This window comes from Brassica oleracea, chromosome C4 (assembly GCF_000695525.1).
Source record: "Brassica oleracea var. oleracea cultivar TO1000 chromosome C4, BOL, whole genome shotgun sequence".
NCBI lineage: Eukaryota > Viridiplantae > Streptophyta > Magnoliopsida > Brassicales > Brassicaceae > Brassica > Brassica oleracea.
Genome location: NC_027751.1, coordinates 3,610,802 through 3,629,052, shown reverse-complemented (window position 1 = coordinate 3,629,052; position 18,251 = coordinate 3,610,802). Strand labels below are relative to the sequence as shown.

At 34.1% G+C, this 18,251-nt stretch overlaps 4 protein-coding genes across 6 annotated transcripts; 3 read left to right on the top strand and 1 right to left on the bottom strand.

Annotated features, from left to right (window-relative positions):
• Positions 1-3,900: 3,900 nt before the first annotated feature.
• On the top strand, positions 3,901-8,271 carry LOC106337869 (UPF0481 protein At3g47200). The gene is given in 7 exon segments (XM_013776973.1): positions 3,901-3,909; positions 4,060-4,106; positions 4,269-4,339; positions 4,342-4,588; positions 6,719-7,228; positions 7,230-7,528; positions 7,946-8,271. Coding segments are annotated over 7 exon segments (1,509 nt in total).
• LOC106340438 (cysteine--tRNA ligase 2, cytoplasmic-like) lies at positions 4,999-6,169 on the top strand. 2 transcript variants are annotated; one of them, XR_001269392.1, is made up of 4 exons: positions 4,999-5,067; positions 5,400-5,517; positions 5,632-5,788; positions 5,858-6,169. XR_001269392.1 is itself a non-coding variant. In XM_013779314.1 (4 exons), the coding sequence occupies exons 1-4, from the start codon at positions 5,023-5,025 to the stop codon at positions 6,023-6,025; spliced, it is 429 nt and encodes a 142-aa protein (XP_013634768.1). In that variant the 5' UTR covers positions 5,005-5,022; the 3' UTR covers positions 6,026-6,168. The 2 variants fall into 2 exon arrangements, 1 of the variants encoding a protein (XP_013634768.1); XM_013779314.1 differs by having other exon boundaries at positions 5,005-5,067; positions 5,691-5,788; positions 5,858-6,168.
• A 2,350-nt stretch (positions 8,272-10,621) lies between the features above and the next one.
• Positions 10,622-12,707, top strand: LOC106337868 (UPF0481 protein At3g47200-like). Its single transcript, XM_013776972.1, has 3 exons — positions 10,622-10,971; positions 11,327-12,138; positions 12,382-12,707. The coding sequence occupies exons 1-3, from the start codon at positions 10,622-10,624 to the stop codon at positions 12,705-12,707; spliced, it is 1,488 nt and encodes a 495-aa protein (XP_013632426.1).
• Positions 12,708-15,934: 3,227 nt separating this feature from the next.
• LOC106339774 (thylakoid lumenal 15 kDa protein 1, chloroplastic) lies at positions 15,935-17,795 on the bottom strand. 2 transcript variants are annotated; one of them, XM_013778644.1, is made up of 8 exons: positions 17,617-17,795; positions 17,398-17,520; positions 16,916-17,011; positions 16,750-16,822; positions 16,615-16,676; positions 16,457-16,538; positions 16,301-16,361; positions 15,935-16,193 (listed from the first exon to the last, which is right to left on the bottom strand). In XM_013778644.1, exons 1-8 carry the CDS (start codon positions 17,731-17,733, stop codon positions 16,142-16,144), a joined length of 666 nt encoding a protein of 221 aa, XP_013634098.1. In that variant the 5' UTR covers positions 17,734-17,795; the 3' UTR covers positions 15,935-16,141. The 2 variants fall into 2 exon arrangements, with proteins under 2 accessions (XP_013634098.1, XP_013634099.1); XM_013778645.1 differs by having other exon boundaries at positions 17,398-17,517.
• Positions 17,796-18,251: the final 456 nt, after the last annotated feature.

The window sequence follows — 18,251 nt, the reverse complement described above, 5'->3', positions numbered from 1 at the left end:
TTTTTTTCCGGTTGCATCGTTCATCTATATAAGTAATCGGTAAATAAATGATGTTGAGATGTCTGAAAGATGATAATAATTATAAAAGAACGTCGGCTGTGATAAAAAATAAATAGAATGGAACATGCTAATGGTAATAAACAAAATAGTAGAGTATTTGTTCAAATTTTAAAATGTCTATGATTGAAGGGAAATATGTAATGCTTACCTTAACATCAACACAAACCTTCCATAATTAAATCGAAAATACTAGTCACTAAACTCTAAATGGAAATATACCCTAATCCAAATATCAAAACATACAATGGTATATAGTATAAAATATTATTAAAATAGAATAGTAACAAACGAAATAGTATAGTATATATTGTTCTGATTTTGAACTTTTCTTACCCCAACGTCAATCCAAATTTTCCAAAACTAAACCCTAAAAGAAACTATAAACCCTAATCCAAATATCAAAATATCCACACAATACATAATAAACAAAATAGTATAGTATTTGTTCAAATTTTGAATTGCCTATGATTGCAGGGAAAGAGGTAATGCTTACCCTAACATCAACACAAACCAAAAACACTAGTCACTAAACACTAAAAAGAAATATATACCCTAACCCAAATATCAAAATATGCAAATAGTATATAATATGAAATATTATTAAAATAAAATAGTAAGAAACGAAATAGTATAGTACATATTGTTCTGATTTTGAAATGTTTTTACCCAAACGTCAACCCAAACCTTCCAAAACTAAATTCAAAACACTAATCACTAAACCCTAAAAGAAACTATAAACCCTAATTCAAATATCAAAATATGCAAATAGTATATAATATGAAGTATTACTAAAATAGAATAGTAACAAACGAAATACTATAGTACATATTGTTCTGATTTTGAAATGTTCTTACCCCAACATCAACCCAAACCCTCCAGAACTAAATTCAAAACACTAATCACTAAACCCTAAAAAAAACTCTAAACCCTAATCCAGATATCAAAATATGCACATAGTACATAATATCAAGTATTATTAAAATAGAATAATACATATTATTCAAATTTTGAATAGAATAATATGCTGCATAAGCATCACTGTTCATCTTCTTCAATTTTTACTCTCATCTTCACTATTATGTGTTTGAATCATCATATAGTTAATCAATAAGCATATCCACATGATCCATTTATGGCAACAAACGATTATAAAGATGGTTGGTAAAGAGAGATAGTTAATGAAGAAATGTGGTTGAAACAGATGAAACGATAGTCGTAATGGAAGAATTAATGATGGTGACTGGTGATAGAAAAAAATTTATTTGTTTTTGTCAACCGGTTAATGAAGGGGTAATATAGTATATATTTTATAAATATTAGAGTTGTTTTTTTTGGTTAGATTCTTAATTACATGTTATTTTGTAGTTATCTGGCTCAATTTCCCTTCTTGTATTTGCTACATTACATTTTAGTTTTCCAATAATTACAACTCCCTCCGTTCCTAAAGAGATCTATATTTTAGGAAAAAAAAATTGTTTTTAAAAGATATATTTTTAGATTTTCGATACATTAATTAATGAAAAAATATACTTTTAAAAAAATACAATTGTGTTTAATAAAATCTCATTGGTTAAAAGTTATTGGGAATAATTAATTAAGAAAAACAATGTATTGAAAAATACAATTTTATATGTTTTCTTAATAAATGTGAAAAAACTATAACATGGATCTTTTAGAAACGGATAGAGTATTTGCTTCGAAAAATGTTTAAGCCATTATGCTTTAGTGAATCGTTTATTGATGTGTAAAATTTGATGATTAAGAAAAACTTTGTCAGCTTAATCTAAACAAATGCGTATGGGATTCTTTGTAAGCCGTTTAAATCATTCATGTATGATGTATGTATCACAAGGTTTTCTTTTGTAATGGTGGAAGTTCGTTGAGTGGTAACATCTCTTGGGCCACACCAAATCAGATCCTCCAAATCTTGCTTTTGGTCAGACTGAATATCATTATACATAAAATAATAATACCGCTCATAATTAACATATTAATACGTATTGTGATTGCATACCTTTTGTGAGAAAACGTGTATTCTACTTAAAATCAAGAGGAGTCATTGTTTCAAATGCAACATTTGTGAAACAATGCAACATTTGTGAAATCAATAGAAAAGGTTTCGAAGTACTTTATATTACAAATGTATACAAACACAAGCGATTCTTCTATATAGTCATGGAAAATGAATGCTTAAATGGTTCATACACATAATGGTTACTATAAATTCTTCTCACTTTGGTATGTGCAATTGGAAGAAACCATTATAAAATGTCATTCATCACGGATGGTATTTATATATATAAATCGTGCTATATAATTACAAACAAGTAATTAAAAACGCAGGTAATATCAACATCAGTATTTTCAAATATATAGATAAAGAGTTCGCGTGTGATTAGTTGATAGGGAGAGTCGACGGAGAGGGAAGAGCGAGAGTGAGTGAGTTGGGAAGAGAAAAACTACTGAGAAAATAGCACTCACACTCTTTTACAAAAGTTTGGGGTTAATACCTTTCGAATATCTTTTTATCAGGATTCTAAGTTTTAAATTTATAAACAAATCCAATCATGCAAGGGAAAGATTCAACATATAGGGAGAACAAATTAAGAAAGAAACAAATCTACATCACATCATTTGTATATATATTAGTGGCTGCCCTACAATTGTCTTTGTCTCCATAGTTGATTTATCATATTAACTTTCATCATAAAGAGACAAAATTTGATAATGATCAACTTTTGTTCTCTTCTATTTTCCATCCCGAATAATTCTTGAAGTTTCTGCTTCTTTATTTACTTTTTATTATTATATGATCATCTTTATTTGGATTATATGCTCACTATTGTATCTTTTGCTGTTTTTCTTCTTGGAAAAATAGTATTAAGAGTCGATGAAAATGAACACTAAACGCTAGAGATAATTAGTGAGTTGTCTTCATAGATACGATGGTTATAATGGATTAAGTTATTTAAATGCTATTTTGTCACATTTACTTTTAGACCACACCTTAATGAGAGAGATTTGTAAGCTTAAGCCTTGGAAAATATTTTCCACCAAACTAATCCAACAACCCGTAAAATGACTTTGTAGTTTATGATATTTGAAATTGTTGGAAATATTGAAAAAAAAAAATATAACTGCATAATTATAATTACTACAACTTTTTTGAATATGAAATATGAAGCAAGATGGTGGAGAAGAAAGATTCAAGAGGTTGAATTCAAATGGATCAACAGAACTGGCAATGAAGTGGCGGACAAGTTAACCAAGATGGATACACTGGAATTATTTGAATTTTATTATTATATTCCTAGATCAGTTTCATATTTGTTGCATAATGACTATGTAAACTCTACTTAATTAATACTTCATGCAATTGATGTTAAAAAAAAAAAGTATGGGCTGGAATGAAAGCCCAATGGGCTAATCTTATTCTAGCTCTGATCCAAATGAAATGTTGGGCTGGAACTAAAGCCCAATGGTCGAATCTTATGATGGGTTTCAGTAATTGTAAAGCAAAAACGCGGTAAACTTGTGTTAGAATTTCAGATGGTCCAAAGGTGTTATGCGTTGGAACTTTATTTTTTCAATCCTGACAGCATAATTCTTTGCCCGACGAATAAATAAAACAAATAAAGGAATAAAAAAACTGGGATGATTTCCTGAAGACAGAAGCAATATAAAAATGCTTGATTTAAATCGCTTCACCTTCACGTACTTTTTGAACATCTGGGGCCTTTTGTAATCTTATAAGAACCCCTATCCTCGTAAATTCGTAATATAATCCATGCACAATTAAATATATTCACATAACCAACGGTGACCTAATCAGCATGTTACATGGCCAAGGTTCGAGTAAAACAAAATATTTTATATATACTGATTATCTTTTTGGTCTCGTCTGTTTTTTAATCATAGTAATAATCACGTACTTCCTCAATAATCTTAGTTTAGTGATGTTTCAATATGCACATGTAAACATTAAATGCTTACTTGTAGGAGAAGCAACCACTAATGGATCTAGAGCAAGGAATAAAGCTAACCAGTTTTACTGACAATGAACCCCCAAAGATGATCTTGGATAAGAAGAATGAAATCGGATCTAAATGGAGCGAAGATTCTCGTGGTCCATGGGATGCTCCTTATCAGATTGCAACGCTAGGTGAAGTTGAAGAATCACAAAAGAAAAAGGCGATCGAGGATCCAATCATGGAGAATGTAACCGGAACTGATAACGTGGGTAAATGGAGCGAAGGTTTTTGTGATCCATCGGCTCTTAACCTCAAAAAAACCTGAGAAAGCTAATTAAGGCAATATCGGCCAACACTAAACCGGCATCTGGCTCCCAACCTGAGATTCCCGGTTTATGGTCTTCTTCGTTTAGCAAAGAGTATTGTTGCATCTATAGAGTGCCTAACTGGTTACGCCGAGTTAACCCAGAGGCTTACACTCCTCAGATGCTTCTACTCGGTCCACTTCAACATTCTAAGAAAGCTGAAGCTCTTGAGCTTTCCAAAACCGATTTAAGGTACTTATCATCATACATACACATATATCATCATGCGAACTAAAAGCTCTTTTTGTGTTTGTTTTTAATCACATTTATCTCTTAAATCATTAGACCATCATTATCCAAGGCTCTTAACAGAGTCTCTTAATTTAATTAGGAATAAATAAAAAAAAAATAGCAATTATCATAAGAAACGTCTCTTAATCAGGATACACAAGAGACGGCTCTTCTTCTCCTTCTGCTGTAGCTTCTTCTCCATCCCACTCCTCTCGTGATTCCGTGATTCCTCCAAAATGGAGTCACTTCTCCACACGTTTTCGTCTCAATTATCTCTCAGGCTCAGTAAACCCTAAACCCTAAACCCTAAACCCTAAACCCTAAACCCTAAACCCTAAACCCTAAACCCTAAACCCTAAACCCTAAACCCTATTGGGTTTTGCAGAAGAAGATCGATGAGGAAGGTGATCTTCTTCCTGAGTTCGTTGATGATGAAGAAAGTAAGTACCTTTCCTTGTTTTTAAAACTATCTGCCTCTTAGACTCTGTTACCTACATGATTGGATTGTGATCGTTTCTCTATTGTCTACTCTCGATGATTACTATCTAAACAAGATGCTACTTAGGCTGCGTTTAGTGGGCTAACTGGTTCTCATTATCATTTCAAAGTTTAGCTTTTTGTATGAGTTGGCTACACTTGGCAGATTCTTGTGCTCTGGTTGATTAGATAGCTTAGGAAGCCATGAGAAATAACTTTAGAATGTATCTACTTCACTGTTATGATTAGAGACTCTTCCTTAATAAACTTGTTGAAAAATGTCTTCTTTTGGCAGGGATGGTTTGATCTAGCTAGTGCTCGACACTCTATGGGAACTTTACGTATCAACAGCACTCTCTTAGACCTCAAGGATCATTCTGCGGCTTCAACATTGCAAGTGACTGACCAAGAGGGTAAAGTTTGGCTTTTCGGATAAAATTCACAAAAGTATTCTCTGATAGTTCATTGTTTCACATTTATATGTTATAAGTTTTATGTAGTCTTATCATTTTTTTGTGTGGGGGAAGACATATACTTATATGTCTATTACCAACCCGCTAGAGTTGAGTAAACGCTTCTGTGGCAGAGTATTTGGTTGATATGGGTGCTCTCAACTGCCTCCTTCCCACCGACCAGCCTCGACTCAGCGAACATATGGATGACATCATTAAGATGATTGAAAAGGTATGTTTCGTTTGATACAACATGGAGTTGGAATCAGCAATTATGTATATGATTTCTTTCCTGTTACAGATTATTGAGAATGATTGTGGGTATGTTATGGAAGGAGGCGATGTGTTCTTCTCTGTCGACAAATCACTAGACTATGGTAAGTTGTCAGGTCAGCGGATGGAACATACACGGGCTAGTGAGCGAGAATCACTAGACTATGGCCTTGGGATGAAGAATTTTCTTTGGTGAATTGCAGAACTTTTAAGTTAGGTGATATGTATAGCCTTTGTATGTTGAGTTTGAGACATCAGCCTTTGTAGCAGGGTTTGAGTATTGATCATAGTCTGAGAGCAAGAGATACCATCAATTATGCATTAATCATGTTTTTCATTTCCTTGTTTTTAATGAAAGTGTATTCACAAGATCAAATGTTACTTCTCAAGTTGTTTCAATTTTTTTTTAAGAACCTTTATTTAAGAAACTTGCAATGGAAGACAAAAATTTATGTGTCTCTTGACTAAAGTTCTTAACACAAATTTATTACTAAAAAAATGATTAAGAGACTCTAATGGGTTCTATGGATAAAGATGCTCTTATAGCATTTTAGTGTCTTTGGTATATTCAAATACTATTTTAAAATTTGTAGAATGCAAACGGACAAGAGATTGTTAACAACTGTTTTTGTTGTTTGATTTCATGTTTATTTTCGCTTATGTTAACATCTTAGTTAGTGTATTTGTGTTTATATGTTAATAAAATATTAAAATTCATAGTATTATAAATTGTATGTAAAAGTGCTATACGTAAGAATATTTTGTTTTAAGTTTTGTCCGTTAACGATTCGAAAATTAATAAAGTATCCTTTAAATAGTATTATTTGTGTTGAGAACATTCAGATTTTTTCTATAAATAGTTTAATGCATTTGGATTGGATTATTCCAGATATATGAACTATATGAACATGGAACATCACAAGAAGATGTATCATATGGAAATTGCACATAGATATGGGACTGAAACCATCATAGAGTTCAGCAGAATCATTGAGAGAGATGAACATATCATAAGAGCAAGCTATGCCGAATCAACGGAGTGGATCAAATCTGCAGAGTTCGTGGAAATGATCATACACGACGCTGTTTTCTTACTAGGGTTCTTCCTTCAGACCGGAACTCAAAAGTATCAAAGGAACGAAGATATTCTTTTCGATGTTCCCTGTCATATAACCCCTATTCTAGAAGACCTAATCTTGCTCGAGAACCAACTTCCTTATGCTCTTTTAGAAAATCTTTTCGAACCTTTTCTCTTTCAGTTTAGATTTGAGGAAACGCTCCGTGACATTATCCTTCGAGTTTTTAGGTTTGAAGGGAAATTGAAAAAAAATGTGAAGTTCAGACATTTTACAGATTTGTTTCGACGTGTCCGTGTGGCAACACTTGGTTTGCCTGAAGAGTAGAGCTGAGCAACCGAAGATCATAAAGAGTCTATACAATGCAGACAAACTAGACAGTGCAGGAGTCGAGTTTGCGAATGTGGGTGAAGAAAATGATTTATCGTTGGTGATTGTTTTCAAAGGAGGAGTCTTGACGATGCCTTGTTTCACAGTTGAAGAAAACACCGAGAGGGTTATGAGGAACATAATGACACTTGAGCAGTGTCATTACCCTCTTTCTGCTTATGTTTGTAACTATATTGCCTTCTTAAATTTCCTCATCGACACTGACGCAGACGTTGACTTGCTTGTCAAGAAAGGTAAACACACTTTACAAAATGATATAGTTCATAATTTATTATTCAACAAAATAATACATTAATAGGAACTTGAGGTGCTCAATCCCGATTTTGGATTTTTTTTTTTTGGATTTGTGATTTATAACTCGGCTGGTATACGTTTAGGATTCAGGATTTTAGAAAACTGTAATTTTAGTTTTGAAGATTTTCAGAAACAAATCAAGTTATTTAGTCAGGTTACCTTATATTAGGTTTCTTTGTCCTAATATTTATCAACAAAAAATGCTACCAAAACACGTTTTTCGACATTGTTTAGATTTCAAATTCAGATTGTTTTAGGGAATGGTTAAACTATGTTGAACATTCCTGTATTACGTAAGACCGACACCTTTTTCAATTATGAGGTGCCTAACATATCTTCACATTTTACGTCAAAAGACGTTATAAAGAAGAATAAGAACTGGTTAGGGCATCAAGGATCGGTGGCAGAAATGGTGAATAAGCTGTGTTTAGGGCTTGTGGACTTTGGATCTTACTATGAGCCTATAGCTGAAAAACTCAAAAAGCACTACAATAGCAGTCTCCACAGATCCGTGGCCACGCTCCGACGAGTCTACTTCAAAGATATTTGGACCGGAACTGCCACCGTGGCAGCCGTTGTTCTCCTTATTTTGGCTTTAGTTCAGACGGTGGCTTCTGTTCTCCAAGTGACGCAGAGCGACCCCAAGTCACCACCACCTCAAGCTCCTCCCCGAGGAAAGTAGACTGTTTCTTGTATACCTAGAAACAAAACTTAAAAAAAAAAAAAAACTTGCATTGTTTTTATTTTCCACACAGAACTATATATAACTTTGGTGTCCTCTTTATCTTAAAAGTTTAAAATACAATTAAGATATTCGATTACTCTCCTAGATTTTCGGAAGCTCCCCACATCTCTATGGAAAGACTAGATGTTTTTTTTTTGCCAAAATGTGAATTCATTTCATTTGAAATGGCTTGGAGATACAAGTAAACCTGGTTCTAAAGATGCAACCAAGCAAATTTCTACCCAAGAGACCACCAAAAAAAGTCCCCTAGATAGATGATTATAGGTTTAGTCTAAAACAACAAAGTAAGACTAAAGCTAAGCTTTGACATCAAAGGAGAGCTATTAGCCCCTATTAAACTAAAGAACTCAATCACTATTAGGAATAGAGGTTATTATTAAATGGTCATGGGAGTGGTCGGAAACGGTGGAAATCTCGAGGATCTCTTGATGGTAACAGGCGGAGGCGGATTGGCGAGCCGGCCCCGGCCATCACACGATCAAGGAGACCGAAACTGACCAAACCAGAAACATAAAGTGGATGAGTCTGAAAGTCCAAATTGACAGACGAGAGAACGTTGCTATGAAGAACATGAACTCTAGAGGATGTAGGTAGAGGTTTAACTCCCTACTCCGGCCACAACCTCGGAGGAGATGATGCAATCCAACCATCAAAAAGGCAGAGCCACCCATCCAAGCTTCCTACAGATTTGAATAGCAAGAGCAGAAGCTCCAAACGACACGGCAAGACGACTAAGGTTGTGGAAACCTAACCGCAAAGAAGGGTCCGTATAGAGCCAGTCCCCGAAGCTCAGGAGACACCGTCAAGCAGATATGATTACTAGACATGTTATATGACCGTTTGTGACTTCGGTCTTAACGTTTAACACTAATTGCGTTGGACTAAATCTCTACGGCCTCGAATTTGTCCTACAATCCCTAGATTATTTATTAACATACAAGAAACTATACTACTATACTTGTTCATTTCTCTTGCGAATTCAAAAATAACTATGGATGCTAGTTTTCTAAGAATCTCGAACATTTATCTGTGTATTGATGTTTGTTTTATATAAAGAACGCTCCGCAACAACAACAACAAGATTTACATGCAACATCATAAATTCCTTTAGGGTCAAGTATGTTTCTTTGCATCTAATTGGTTTGCAATAAAGATATCCCCATTAAACGCGCGGATATTATGTCCATTTGTGACTTGGACTACTTTAGATCCAATTAAAACGAAATAAAGGGCAGTGAAGAAAGCCAGGCACAACATTATGATGGAGAGTCCCGTCATTATTGAGAAAAAGGAGAAACTTACTTAGGAATGATTGGATGGTCCAACGAGGAACTCGTTGGACTTCTAGAGATTTCTGCAGCATAATTCTTTGCCCAAAGTTCAAAATAAGATAAAATCAGATAAAGGAAGAGAATGTTGGGGCAAATTGCCCAAAGTACGCAATATAAAAATGCTCTAAGTAAAGGCTTCATGTACTTTTTTTGCTAAAGAAGTAGCTTCATTTTCGATCGAAAAAAAAGAAGTAGCTTCATATTCACGTCATTTATTTCACTATCATCTTTTAAGAAGCAATATAAATACAACATATCATGCACAATTATTAAGAAGGACAAGAGATGCACTGTCGTAGGGCTTTTTATCGAATTGCCTTTCCACCAAACATGACCAAGGTTCGGAGATAACTAAAACTTCCTTGTAGATATATCTTTATTCATTTAGTATTATTATCATCGTTAAAATCTTTCCAGCTTTTTATAATTTCTTATTTTGTTTTGTGATTTTACTTTTAGAAGTGATAGAAAAAGTATACGAAAATGTTATGTTATCGTAGTACACACAAAAAGGAAAAGGCAATGTGATGTTTATATATATGTCGCGCCCTTGTTACATGTATATACATACACACCGTGGCGGAGCCAGCCACAAAGTTTAACGGGTCAACATAGTTAAATCATGGGTCACGTTAATTTTAAGTGAATACCATAGGGGTCAATATACTAATTTTTTTAACATTTCACTAGTTTTCTAATAAAAAGTACATGTAACTTTTTTGTAATGAAAATTTATAGGGGTCAATTGACCCTCCTTCCCTAAGCACTACTTCCGCCACTGTATACACACACGCATACACACAGTATATGTGTTTTTTATTACACCATCGTATAAAATGTTAGTTCAATATTTTTACAAAAGAAAAAAATTGTTAATTCAGTATAATTTGAAATATGTAATATATGTATATATATATATACGTGCTGCTTACTTGTAGAACAAGCAACCTCTCGAGATGGATCTAGAAGAAGGATTACAAGAAACAAATGCTACTTTCAATGAACCTAAGACGATCTGGGATCAAGATAAAGAACACATCAACGAAACAGGATCTGATGGCGCTAACTACTTTCCTTTAGTCACGGCCATGGTTAATGACCAGGCTGGACCCGATACTTTGGTCATGTCTACCTCTAAGTTCCGCTTTTTATGGCCTTATTCGGTTAATCATAAATATTGTTGCATCTATAGAGTGCCATGCCGATTACGAAATGTGAGACCAGATGCTTACACTCCTCAAATGCTTCTCATCGGTCCTCTTTCTAAGAAACCTCAAATCATGGAGCTCTCCAAAAACGATTCGAGGTATACAACACAAACTCAATTAGCATACATGTGTATTACGTTTAGTTTTTCTACCCTTTTCTTTTTGGTTTATGTAAAAATAGTACGTAGGTCCAAAATGGATTTTGTGTTCAGGTTTGGTCTTTACAATAATAATATACAATATATGTTATATACTGTAAAAATTGTTGCCTACTTAATATTTTTTTTTAAAAGTTTTGCTTATTTATTTATTGAGCTATACTTTTTTTTGGTCAAATATTTATTGAGCTATACAAATATTTTTTTTGGGGTTAAATTATAGTTTGGCAACTTTGATATTCTACCTTAACCCACTCCTAGCTTATCCGTATTGTTGCTTCTGAACTTTCCGCAGGCATTTGGAATATGAGAAGATGGAGCAGCACAAGAAGAAGTACCTTGAGAATTTTGCACTTATGTATGGGAATCAAACAGTTGAGGAGTTCATAAGAATCATCGTAAGAGATGAGAAAATCGTAAGAGCATGCTATGCAGAATCAACAGACTGGATAAGCTCTGAAGACTTCGTTGAAATGATGCTCGTCGACTCGGTGTTCATACTAGTGTTTTTAAAGCAGACCGGACGTAGATACATCGACAAAACAGGAGACTTTCTTTTCGACGAGTCTTGCCACCGAGACACTATCTTTGAAGACCTACTCTTGCTCGAGAACCAACTTCCATTTTCCCTTTTGGAAAACCTCTTTGGACCCTTCTTCATAAAGTTTGGAAATAACTTGACGTTCCGTGACTTTATCCTTGGAAATTTTGGCTTTAAAAATAAGATCAAACAAGAAGTGAATTTCCTTCATATTACAGATATGTTTCGGTGTGTCCGTGTCGAGAAACTTGGTCTGACAAAAGAAGATCAGATTAACGAACAACGTACGAAGAAATTCCTGATAAAAAATCTTCACAACGCAGACGAGCTAGACAGTGCAGGAGTTGATATTGTATGGAATAAAGTAGAGAGGGGCACATCGTTCGAACGTGGTGTTTTGAAAATGCCTTGCTTCACAGCACGTGGTTACACGGAAAGGTTGTGGAGGAACATAATGGCACTAGAGCAGTGTCATTATACTTACGCAGCCTATGTTTGTCACTACATCGCTTTCTTGGGCTTCCTCATCGACACCGAGCAAGACGTTGAATTACTCGTCAACAAAGGTATATATATTGCATTTAAAAAAGTTTCATCCACGCTCATACATGATATATTGATATATAAGCATTACACATATGAATATTAAGTATCTAGTCTAGTGTTCGCGTAGATTTGGTTTTCATAATCGTAGGGAAAATAAAATATTTCTTTTTTATATAAGGAAAATCAGACAACTTATTTTTTAAAAAATTGGCTATATATTTTCATTTTCGAAAACTAATGCTTTCAGTTACATCCAAAATAAGGGGTTATAAAGAATTTGTTGGGACATTCCGAATCGGTGGTGGAAATGGTGAACAAGATGTGCTTAGGGCTCGCTGATAATGGCTCTTACTATTACGATATAGCCGAGAGACTTAACAAATACTACGACAACCGTCTCAACAGATCCCTCGCAACTCTCCGGCGAGTCTACTTCAAAGACCTTTGGACTGGAACTGCCACCATCGCAGCAGTTATAATTCTGGTCTTGACTTTGATTGGGACGGTGACTTCCGTTCTCCAAGTGACTCAGGACGACAGTGATCCCACTAAGTTACTGCTTCCACCCCCTCCTTCCCGGGACTTGTAGATACGTTCTTGCCACCGGAAGAAACGAATTATACATATTTTATTGTTCTTATAAAATTTCTCTTATTTAATTATACATATTTAATCATTGCTTCCGCCCCGAGGAAGAGAAACAAAGCTTCTTTTCCGCACAACTATATTTAACCTTGTTTTCCTCTTTATCTTACTCACTTCGAATAGCTAATTTGGAAAATAACTTGAAAGTTATTGAAATAGTGTATAAACTGTGTGTATGTATTGATCAAAGTGTACAAGTTTATATACAAGAGACAATGTCCTTATCGTATGAGGACTATGTATTTGGATAACTACAACATAGACTTTATCATTATCTCTATAGTTCATATCATTATCTCTATAGTTATGACTATGAATGTACTAATTTTCTCGATTTGTAATTTATAATTGAATGTTCAATATTTTTGTATCAGCATTGACTCGAGCTTCGCTAGCGACAGTTTAAAATACAATTAAGATATATGATTCCTCTGGTGCACAAAAAAGAAAGATATATGATTCCTCTCCTAGATTTTCAGAAGCTCGTAACCTCGGTCATTGGTTGCTTGTTTTTAATCTCATTACTAATAAGCATTGTAAAGGCTTTTACTTAGGGCTCCCAGTCTAGCTGTCGGTTAATTTTAGGTTTTTTCTTGACAAAAAAATTGTAGGTTTTCCACTATTTAGTGATAAATATTTCTAGGTTCTAAAATGCGGTCGCACAGACCGATTAAGCGGCGAGAAAACGCTTAGCGGTGGTCAAGCGTAGCGTTTTGATCCTATTCGGCCATGAAATCGGAATATCAAAATCCTTCACTTTTTTTACGTTTTAAGCTTGGAATCGGGTCTTAAATGCTAAATTTACAATTTTGAAACATAAAAATCAAGAAAAACGTACAAGAAATTATGAAATCTGGGAAAACTAGGACATGGCGGCTCTGAAAACTGTTGCGTAACCCTAAAATGATTGGAGGAAGGAGATGATAAATTTTTTACAATTGTGCCATTAATGAGTAAAAATAAAATAAAAATAAAAAAAAAGATACTGGAGGCGTAGAAATCAGGACCTGTTATGCACATGAGAGCTCTGAAATTACTATGCCACAACAGCTTACGGTACATTCTTTGAAAACTTTTTGTAATTATATATACGATATGAGAAAAATTAAAAAAATGCTCAAAACTAATCCCCAATTAATCATCGATTAATCTCTGATTTTCTTATAATTCGCTAGAACCGGACTGACCGTCCGACTCACGCCTAGCGTGATTCCGAACATGGATAAATAATGGTTGGGTGAAAATTAAAATATAATTTGATTCGATCGGCGATATGAAAAAGAAGTGTTTTTTTTTTTGGCATCGAAAAGGAAGTGTGTTTTTAAATCAAGAAAATTTGACACAATTTTGTATTGATTTTTATTTTATACGAATTTAATCAATGATCTTTAAAAAAATTGGCTACATGTTTATTAGTCATAGTTTCCTCCTTTTTTTTGTCACAGTCATAGTTTCCTCCTATCTTTTAAATTTTATTCTATAAATATTCTAAATGGTGATTTCATGCTTATTTCAACCATATTTTGAATTGAAGAAAGAATTAAAAAATAATCCAAAATAAAAACATGTTTCAAATAATATCTGAACTGAAATGAAAAACCTCCACCCAACAGTTCTCACATAATCAAACGATTACATCCTTTATTAATTAAAAATTGAAAAACAGCAAGTTTATTCTGGATAGGTCCAGTTAAAACCCCATTGATTGATACAACAACCCAAGGGATTACATTCCATAAACACTCAGATCACTCATCACCATCGGAGTGGTTACCATCATCAGGGAGGCTAGTACTTTCGGTGGCTGCGGGTTTGCTCTCCTGGGTTACGAATCTTTTGCAGTAGAGATGGCAGCCATCCACTATAAAATAAATTTTTTCTTTGTTTCCCATAAGTAAGGCTGGAATGCATTGTTTCCTAAACACAATTTTTCCAAACAAGGGCTGTCCAATCTTAGGTATGTGCACATTCACTCCTTCAACATACGGGTAGTAATAACTGATGATAATCATCAACTTCAACATTAATATCATCATCATCATCATATATATAGAACCAATTGTTTATCGCAAATATATATTGTATCACCAAAAACCGTACGATGAATCACCAAATTGAATGTTTTAAGCAAGACAAGTTTCAATGCATTTTATCTTTAGAAATGCGATGAGGCATGTAAAATGCAAGTATATGTCCACGTGATATAACATTTGTACAAACTAAACCAAAATTAGTATCCATTTAAAGACTTTGTCATATAACATGCAAGAGTGTGTATGAGTTAGTTCATAAATTATGACATTAACTTACAGAAAACTAACATTCTATGTAACGAAAAAAACATGAAATTCCGAGGTAAATGATCTGGTCTGATAACAATGCATTGCACAAAACAAAAACTATTATAAATTTAGAGAGTTAGGCAGTAGGGTTAGTTACTTGCCAGTTAAAGTAATGAAGTATTTGCACTTCTGTGAGGGGGAAGCCGTTGGAGAAGGTCAGAAAGAGTGCATGTTCATCGGTGTGAACGGTACGAAAAGGAAGGGCGTTTGAATTCAACTTAGACATGGCTTCTCTCTTTCTCTTCTTTTCTCACTTCTTTTAGACAACAAGAGATGCTCTCAATTGTCAGTTATCTGTTTTAATTTGTGTATATATATATAGATGATGAGGGGGAACGTAGGGATAGAACTGTTTGGAGTTTATGGAATGATATTTTCATTTTGATGGATAATATCAAAAACTTAACTAATGAGTTGTTATACAACTGTGATTAGCTTATAGTCATGTACGCACTAGGTATTATAAGAAAACACAACTCTCTTTTAAGGTATAAGATTTTCTAAAATCATTTTCAGTCCACTTACCCATTATGCTTTTTGACTGTGTAATTTAAAAATATTTCGCCAAGTTTTCTTGTGTAATTTCTTGAATTTTTAGAATTTTTCATTTAAAAAAAAACAAATAATTTTGTTGTTAAACATATGTATAAACTACAATAGTGCTGCTTACATGTTATCAAAGGAAGCAGTGAAAATTTCAAATTTGTATGTTTTCTTTGTTTCTCCTCCAATGTGGTTATTAGACTATTTGTATCATCCTTTCACGGGTTTTAAAAAAAAAAACATCTTAAAAAAAAAACTGAAAGTTGGTTGAAGAAAAATAAACAAGTGATTTTACAAGTACAGTTCCAAACTTTATATACTGTTTTGTAGGCCGAAAGTAAAGTAGCATACATAATCTCTCAATGTCAAATTTGAGTATAGTAACTTAGTAAGCATATTTATATACACACTCACTCTGCAACAACATCATTCACACACAAAAAAACTTGTACAAAAACTCAGATGAAGAAGACAAAGGTTTACACTTGACAGTTTAGTTGCAGAGCAATGTGTCCCGTGTGGCATTCCCAGTGGTCGCATTAACCCTAGTGAGTCAAACAAAATATAATTAAATGCAAACATTAAAATCACATTACATTCAGATTTAGAATAAGATTTGATTCCAAGAGATGAGAGGAGAAGAGGTTTTTACCCATCAGCGATTTTGCAAAGGTATTCTCGTTGGTCATCTCTTAGAGGAACATCAGTGAAATCTAAAATCCCGTTACAAACTTTGTATAAAGCTCAAAGATAACAAAGAGAGGGTTCTTATTATTATTATGAAAGATTTCTTCTTCTTTTTTTGTACCTGCGCCTGTAATGTTTGATCCCTTGAATGATGTGTTTCCAGTAGCAGTTGCTCCTTCCAAGTTAGCGTTTGTTAAATTCACCTGCAAAAATGTTATAACCATTCACCATTAAAGCCAAAGAATTATTTTTTTGCTTAAAACACATACATGGACACACCTTTGTTACGTTAGCCAAGGAGAAATCTGCACCTCGGAGATCAGTTTCGGATAAATCAGCACCTGGATATGATTATGAATCAGAACTCTTATGTATTGTGCTACTTTCAACAAAAGGAAAAGAGAACAAACAAACCTGTTAGGTCTGCATCAAAGAAGCTAGCACCTAACAACTTAGCACCCTTGAAGTTGGCTTGCCTAAGGATGGACTGCGCGAAGATGTTCCCAAATAGAGGATGATTAAACGAAAGATTTATTGTAGATGATGATGATTCACTCATTAGAAGGGGAATAATATTTACCGTTTTGAAGTCCTGCCTGATCAGAGTCTGGCCACTGAAGTCTTTGCCGGATAAGTCTTGTCCCCTGGTGACTCCTTGTCCATAGGGACCTCCACCCTTTTAGTTTCATCCATATAATACATAAAGACACATTTCAAAAAGATAGTTTGCAACCAAATATAATTTAAGTGTTCAAACTCTAAAAGCACAAAGACATAGAGAAACACCTCTTTTGATAAGTACAAACACTTTTTAAATTATTTGAAGGACATTTCAATGAGAACCAAAGCAGCACTGAAACTTTTGATTCAAACAAATAATAATATCAGTTAGGAAAATGTCACTAAAGAAAGCCCTTAATGAAAGACATTAAGTTTCACCTAAAAATTGCATAAACTTAACAACACTCTATGGTTTCATACTGTTTCCAAATGAAATTAAAGTTCTTCCTAGCCAAAACCACTAATCATTACACTCAAAAAGGACACTTAAAGGAGAGTTACCTTAAAAGCAAGGGCAGGATCAACAACGAAGAGAGAAGCAGAGACAAGTGCAAGTAAGCTTCTCTTTGAAACCTCCTCTCCTAATGACCAGACCAATGGACTCACCACTTCTTTCCCTTCCTGCTAAAGACAAAACTCACCAACATAAAATCAATAAAGAGTTTCTCTTTGTTTTGTCTTTGGGTTCTGCGTTTCAGAGCTTGGGAGAGATATTCTTACCAGTGAGCAGCGAATGAGACAATGATGACGAGAAGAAGGAGAGCTAGGGAGATGAGAGAGAGATGGTTTTAGATAGACGTTGCTGCGGGAAAACGAGACGTTGCTGAGAATTGCCATGTCTTCTTCACGACTCAATGTTTCAGTGGATGAGCCAAAACCAAACAGACTTGCTTTGCTGCCTTGTGGATAAGGTTTGTTTATTATGTTTTATTACATGACAGGTTGCGATTCGTAACGCCCATTCTACTTGGGCCACTATAGGCCCAACCAAGCTGTTTGATATCATTTTTTTTTCCGTATATACATACCAATTTTGAAAATAATAGTATAACTAGGATAAAACCCGCGCCTTGCGCGGAATTAAGTTATTATTTTTATTATATTTTGGAGAATGAAACAATAGTTTGGCTTCATTTGGATTAGGGGTGTTCAATCCAGATATCGTGTTGGTTTCGATTCGGTTCGGTTTTTTTCGGTATTTTGGTTAGTAAAATATAAGTACTATTCTAAATCCATATTTACTTTAACTTTAGTCTTTCACATACTTTTGAAAGATTTCAATTGGACAACTAAATTGATCAGCCAATCTTGTTGCTTTAAATCATTAGTATATATATATATATATATATATATAT

Coding starts and splice junctions, on each gene's coding strand:
- LOC106339774 (XM_013778644.1), bottom strand. CDS start 17,733: ATGGCAATTCTCAGCAACGTCTCGTTTTCCCGCAGCAACGTCTATCTA. Junction 16,539..16,614: donor CCTTGGCTAACGTAACAAAG/GTGTGTCCATGT, acceptor ACATTTTTGCAG/GTGAATTTAACAAACGCTAA. Junction 16,362..16,456: donor ATCAAACATTACAGGCGCAG/GTACAAAAAAAG, acceptor ACGGGATTTTAG/ATTTCACTGATGTTCCTCTA.
- LOC106337868 (XM_013776972.1), top strand. CDS start 10,622: ATGGATCTAGAAGAAGGATTACAAGAAACAAATGCTACTTTCAATGAA. Junction 10,972..11,326: donor CTCTCCAAAAACGATTCGAG/GTATACAACACA, acceptor AACTTTCCGCAG/GCATTTGGAATATGAGAAGA. Junction 12,139..12,381: donor TGAATTACTCGTCAACAAAG/GTATATATATTG, acceptor ATCCAAAATAAG/GGGTTATAAAGAATTTGTTG.
- LOC106340438 (XM_013779314.1), top strand. CDS start 5,023: ATGAGGAAGGTGATCTTCTTCCTGAGTTCGTTGATGATGAAGAAA. Junction 5,518..5,690: donor GCAAGTGACTGACCAAGAGG/GTAAAGTTTGGC, acceptor CTTCTGTGGCAG/AGTATTTGGTTGATATGGGT. Junction 5,789..5,857: donor TCATTAAGATGATTGAAAAG/GTATGTTTCGTT, acceptor TTCCTGTTACAG/ATTATTGAGAATGATTGTGG.